At 69.7% G+C, this 6,000-nt stretch overlaps 1 protein-coding gene across 1 annotated transcript; it reads left to right on the plus strand.

Moving 5' to 3' along the window:
* Nucleotides 1-437: 437 nt before the first annotated feature.
* On the plus strand, nt 438-3,710 carry LCN12 (lipocalin 12). The gene is made up of 6 exons (XM_058302940.2): nt 438-690; nt 994-1,130; nt 2,700-2,773; nt 2,877-2,993; nt 3,103-3,204; nt 3,547-3,710. Exons 1-6 carry the CDS (start codon nt 547-549, stop codon nt 3,573-3,575), a joined length of 603 nt encoding a protein of 200 aa, XP_058158923.1. The 5' UTR covers nt 438-546; the 3' UTR covers nt 3,576-3,710.
* The last annotated feature ends 2,290 nt before the right edge of the window (nt 3,711-6,000 follow it).

Raw genomic sequence — 6,000 nt, forward strand, 5'->3', positions numbered from 1 at the left:
TAACTCTTGCCCTCTGCTCCCCTGCACCCGCCTAATCTCCCCCTCCCTGTTCTGTCCCCCCCTCTGCTTCCCTTTCCCCTCCGCCTCGCCCCTCCTGCCCCAGTTGGCTCCTGGAGAGGGGCCTGGGAGCTGCAGGCCTGGGCTCTGCGCCGGACCCTTGGGCAGGGGAGGTCACGCTCCCTGCCTGGGACGGCGCCTTCTGCCCGCCACCTGGCCGGGAGGGGCAGGGCCACGGCAGCGCCTCAGTCCGGGGTGGGGGAGTCCGAGGGCGAGGCTGGGGCCCTCCCAGGGAGCTGTGGCTGCAGCAGGTGCCCCCCACCCCCCGCATTCCCTCCCTCCCCCGCCCTTGTGCTGGACCCTTGAGGCCCCAGTGGGGGCGGGCGGGCGTGAGAAGCCCTGATCCTTGCCGGGAGGAGCCCGAGGAGCCCAGGCCCCCCTCTGCTCTGGTGCCGCCCTGCCAATCAGAGGGCAAAGGGGCACTGCCCTGGGGGCGGGGTGTGTCCATAAAGAAGAGTGTCCGGGCCGGGCCGGGCCGCAGCCGCTCCGATGGGGCCCTGGCGATCCCTCTGGGTGCTGCTCGCCCTGCTCAGAGCCCTCCAGAGCCAGACCCCGAGGCCCATCCCGGTCAGCTACGTGACCAGGGCCAGGACCAGGGTCACGCCCTGGCTGGTGGCCTTCCATCAAGAGCAGGTACTGGGGGGGGGCTGCCCTGTGGGGGAAGGGCGGCAGGCGGGGTGGGGGAGGGGAGCACGGAGGCGCAGGCCCTGGCGCTGGGCAGGGCCCCCAGCTGTGAAGCACCTGCCACCGCGCTCCCACCGCCAGCCGCACCCTTCCCGCAAGGGGAAGGAGCTTCACCCTCCCCGTAAGGGGGCCCACCTGGAGGTCCCCCCCCTTTCCTGCAGACTCAGGGCGTCCTCCCCACCCCCCGGGGGGGCCTCCAGCTCCCGGCTGAGCCCTGGGGCGGACGTAGCGTCGCGGCCCCTCCCCGTGCAGTTCCAGGGGGAGTGGTACGTGCTGGGCCTGGCCGGGAACTCCTTCCGAAAGGAGGACAGGAGGCTGCTGAACCCCTACACTGCTACTTTTGAGCTGAATCCCGACAACAGTTTCCAAGTATCATACTCCATGAACCGGTGAGTGGCCATCCGAGCCGTTCTTTTTTTTTTTTTTAAAGATTTATTTATTTATTTAATTTCCCCCCTCCCCTGGCTGTCTGTTCTTGGTGTCTATTTGCTGCGTCTTGTTTCTTTGTCCGCTTCTGTTGTCGTCAGCGGCACGGGAAGTGTGGGCGGCGCCATTCCTGGGCAGGCTGCACTTTCTTTTCACGCTGGGCAGCTCTCCTCACGGGCGCACTCCTTGCGCGTGGGGCTCCCGCACGCGGGGGACACCCTTGCGTGGCAAGGCACTCCTTGCGCGCATCAGCACTGCGCATGGCCAGCTCCACACGGGTCAAGGAGGCCCGGGGTTTGAACCGCGGACCTCCCATATGGTAGACGGACGCCCTAACCACTGGGCCAAAGTCCGTTTCCCATCCGAGCCCTTCTGAGTGGTAGAGGACCCTGGGCCTGTGTCCCGAGGAGCCGGCGGCCCCCAGGGGCCTCCCGATACAGAGCCCGCACAGACCGCCAGTGCCCAAGCCAGGCTCCGAGCAGCATGCGCAGAAGCCGGAGGCAACGGGGCCCGGCTCTGCTGGATCACAGCTTCGGAGGTTGAGGGCCGCGGGGTTCCAGGCACAGCTGGACCCAGGGGTTCGGCCGCTGTGATCAGGCCCAGGCCCTGCTGTGTCCGGGCAGGCCCTCGCCTCGTGGCCGCGAGACAGCAAGGGGCACCCTGCGCCCCCATCATCCCCGGGCCCCGTGCCAGAGCCGGGGAGCGCCCGGGCAAGCCTGGGAATGGGCTCTGAGCGGCCCTTCCGTCGTGTGCCCTTGCTGGACGAGTCCCCGTGCTCGGGGTGCCCTCTGATCCGCCAGCCCGGATGCGGCGCCCGCTCTCTGCTTGAGGAAGGGGCCGCGCAGGGCCTCCAGGGTACTTCTTGCAAACCTGCGGTGAGCACAGTCGCCTGCGCCTGCTGGAGTCACCGGTGCAGGCTCGACCAAGCCCAGAACCCCCTCCCTGGGGACACCTGGTTCCTGGGAAGACCCAACTTGCCCAGCTTGGGGCAGGGGCTTCATGCTTGGGGGGGCGCAGTGGGGGCAGCGCATCCAGCAGGAGCGCAGCTTGGCCGTGATGTCCTCCAGGCAGCCCCCCCTCGGGCCAGACATCCAGGGGGTGGGTGGCAGAGAGAAGGGTCAGCGCACTGCGTGGCAGGCGGCGCCGGGCCCCGAGCCTGCACCCACGCGCCCCGAGCCAGGGCCTCTGCTCTTGCTGCACTCAGCACAGCCCAGTGCCCCCGGAGGGCGACGCTGCTGCCAGAGCACACGCCCTGCCCAGTGGCGTCCTTCGAGCGTTCTCAGGTCCTTTCCAGGCCAGCTGTTGGGGTGGGGGCTGGGGAGCGCCTTGGCTCGTCTAGGAGGGTCCCGGGGCTGCCTGGAGGGGTGCGATCCTGAGCTAAACCCCACAAAGCCGCCCTGTCGGACCCCCAGGAGGTTTGCTTCAGGAAGGGTGGGTGGGTCCCTGCCCAGGCTCGACCTGCAGGGGTCTCCTAAGGCCCCGGGCTCCTGGCTTCGGGGACCTTCTGCTCCGCTCTCCCACCTCTTCACCAGGGGCCCGAACTGCCGCACCTGGTCGTACCGGCTGCTGGCGTCCAGCCGGCCTGGCCACTTCACGGTGGACACTGGTAGGTGTCCTCCACGTGCCGACGGCCTGGCCTGGCCCCCCAGAGCCCGGGCGGGGGGAGGGCAGGCCCGGGGGGGCACACTGACGGCCGCCCGCACACCCAGGGACCGGCGGCCAGCGCGAGGACGTCCTGGTGTTCGACAGCGACTACCGCACCTTTGCCGTGCTGCTCTCCCGCAAGGTGTCCCACGGCCGCGAGGTCCTCAGGGTCAGCCTGCTGGGTGCGCCCCGCCCGCGGCCAGCCGGGCCCCTGGGGCCGGGAGGAGGAGGGTCCCGGCCGGGCCTCTGCCCTCGGCGCCACGCTGAGGCCACGTGTGTCCCGCGCCACAGGCAGAACGTGGACGCTGCGCCCGGAGGCGATGGACAAGTTCATCTGCCTGGCCAGAGCTCACCACCTGTCCAACGACAACATTGTCTTTCCCGAAGTGATCGGTGCGCGGCGCGGGCGGCGCGGGCGGCGGGCGTGGGTGCCCAAGGCCCAGGCGCAGGGTGGCGCGGCCCCCGAGAGCCCCAGCGGCCCGAGGCGGGAGCTCAGCCTGAGCTGGGCGGGGCGACCCTGGCTCTGGCTCTGCGCCCCCGTCTTCCGCCCCCCACCCCCCGGGTCCCGGGCCCCCTCCCTCCCCATCCTGGGCCCGCTCCCCTCCCCTTACTCCCGTCCTGCGCCCCTCCCCTCTCATCCTGGGCCCCCTCCCCTCCCTCACTCCCATCTTGGCCCCCCCACCCCCACGCCCCGTCTCTCCCCCGTCCTCCGGCCACATCTCTCCCTCTGACCAGTTTGGATTCCTGCTCCGAACTCCTGCTGAAGGCGTGTGTGCTGGCCGCCGCCTCCCTGCCCGTCGCTCAGACCCCAGCTCCGCCTCCCCCTCCGGTTCTCACCCTGAAATAAAGGCTTTGTGTCCTGGGCAGCTTGACCTTGGGTGGTGGCGGCCCCGGCAGGACCAAGCAGCTCCCCCGGGAGCTCCCGCACCTGCCCGCCACGCCGCCACGTCGCCATGCCCGCGCTCTGCGTGGTGAGGGGCGGTGGGGTGCGACGGGGAAGGGTGAAGGTCGTGCGGGGTCGTTCCGGCGCAGGGCAGGCCCCTCCCCCTCAGCCCCGCCCCCAGTGGCGCACACCAGAGCCTGCTCTCTGCCGGCCAGAGCCCGGGGGCTGCCCTCCAGGGCGCGGGTGTGGAGCACACAGTCGACACACCCAGCCCTGCGAGCTTCCCGGGGAGCAGCCTGTCGCCTGGACACAAGAGCCTGACTGCGGGGCAGCGGCTGGGGACGCCTGCCTGCTGAGCCAGGGGATGGCTGGGGGTCGAGTGGGGGGATGGATGGATGGTTATGTGGGGGGACATGTGGATAGGTGGGAGAGTGGATACAAAGATAAATGGGTGGTGGTGTGGTGGGTGAGTGGATGGATGGAGGGATGGATGGTGGATGGGTAGATGGGTGGGTGGATGGGTGGGTGGAGGGAGGGATGGGTGGAGGGATGGATGGATGAATGGGTGGGTGGGTGGATGGATGGGTGGATGGATGGATGGACGGGTGGATGGATGGAGGGATGGATGGATGGATGGATGGGTGGATGGATGGATGGGTGGGTGGATGGATGGAGGGATGGATGGAGGGGTGGATGGAGGGGCGGATGGATGGATGGATGGACGGATGAGTGGATGGGTGGGTGGATGGATGGACAGATGGAGGGAGGGATGGAGGGAGGGATGGATGGGTGGAGGAAGGGGTGGGTGGGTGAATGGAGGGAGGGATGGATGGATGGATGGGTGGATGGATGGACGGATGGATGGACGGATGGATGGACGGATGGGTGGGTTGGTGGACTGTGGGCTGGCGGAATCAGGCTCTGCCCACTCCTGGACAGAAGCCAGTTGTCTTGGCACGTGAGGACCCTGGGCCTCAGCCTGCCCCCTCCCACCCTCACTGTCCCCACAGCAGGAGGAACTGGCCCAGCTGTTCTTGCGATGGGGCATGCTGGGACCAGGGGCAGGGCAGTGATGGGCGGGTTGGGGGAGGACTGGGGCAGAGGCGGGGGCAGGACAGGTGGGGGAGGGGCTGGAGCCACCAGGTGGCAGGGTCGGGGCCTCACAGCCCCGGCTGGGCTCGGGGACCCCCAGGCTGGCTCCTGGGGTTTGCAGGTCTGGGTCCAGGCTCCGTCCAGTGCAGCCACAGCCAGTTCCTCAGCCCTGAGACCCTGGGCACCTGGTAGGACAGGGCTCAGTGCTGGCCATAGCCTGTGGCCTGCCCTGGCACGGCCTGGAGGTTAGCGGTCCCCGGCTGGGGGGTCATGGCCATGTCGTGCCCAGTCGTCCATCCTGCTTGCGCCAAGGACGGGACCCCTCCCTCGTGCTGCTTGCGCCCCGCTCCTCTCTTCCACTGGCCCAGTTGCTGCCCCATTCGAAGCCTCAGTACCAGACTGGACGGGCCTCCACGGAATGTTCTTTCCAGGCTAGACTTCTGGAGGGGCTCCAGGAGGGCCTTGAGCCAGGCAGGGGACAGTGACTGGGTGGGGTCCAGACCCAGGGAGAGAAGGGGGAGGGGCTGAGGGAGACGTGGCCTGGGGCCCATCCCTGCCTGAGGGGCTTCGCGGGCCCACCTGCTCCCCACACCTGCCAGGGGACCCCCGCGCAGGGTCTTCAGTCTGCATGGAGGAGGGACCACGGCTCGGGGAGGCACCCAGGCAGCCCTGCCTGCAGCCCAGGGGATCTGCGGGGGACCCGGCTCTCACACAGTGGGGTGCTGGGGCCCCAGGAGCTGGGCAGGCCCCCCCGCCGGCCGCCCTCTGTACAGCCACGAGCACCCACTGGCCTCCTAGGGGGGAGGCGGCCCGAGGCCCCGGGTCTCCTCCCGCAGCTCAATCCGGCGGCCTCACCCCCGCAGCCTGCGCTGTCCCCGTTCCCACGGCCATGGCAGAGGGACGCGTGGTCAAGCCAGGTCCAAGCACGTCCTCCCACCCTGGGAAGAGGGCCCAGACGGGGGCCGTGCCAGGCAGGCCGAGCTGGCGGCAGTACAGTGGCCCCTGGACCCCGGCCCTGAGCGCAGCCAGCCCTCGGGCCCCAGCCCTCCCCCTGCACCCCCAGTCCCCCAGAGAGAAGGGCCAGCAGAGGCAGGGCAGGAGCAGGTGGCCTGGGGGCTGGCCCTGGGCCCTTGCCCACCCGTCCTCTAGTGCCAGCTGCCGTGGTGGGAGGGCCACGTCCTGAGCTGACCCGCGCCCTCTAGGCCAGCGGGTCC

Source organism: Dasypus novemcinctus, chromosome 8, assembly GCF_030445035.2.
Source record: "Dasypus novemcinctus isolate mDasNov1 chromosome 8, mDasNov1.1.hap2, whole genome shotgun sequence".
NCBI classification, from domain to species: Eukaryota; Metazoa; Chordata; class Mammalia; order Cingulata; family Dasypodidae; genus Dasypus; species Dasypus novemcinctus.

Bases quoted from the DNA above. Each gene is read 5' to 3' on its own strand.
- LCN12 (XM_058302940.2), top strand. From the start codon at position 547: ATGGGGCCCTGGCGATCCCTCTGGGTGCTGCTCGCCCTGCTCAGAGCC. The intron at 1,131-2,699 runs GTGAGTGGCCAT...CCTCTTCACCAG, and splicing joins GTATCATACTCCATGAACCG to GGGCCCGAACTGCCGCACCT. The intron at 2,994-3,102 runs GTGCGCCCCGCC...CCCGCGCCACAG, and splicing joins CCTCAGGGTCAGCCTGCTGG to GCAGAACGTGGACGCTGCGC.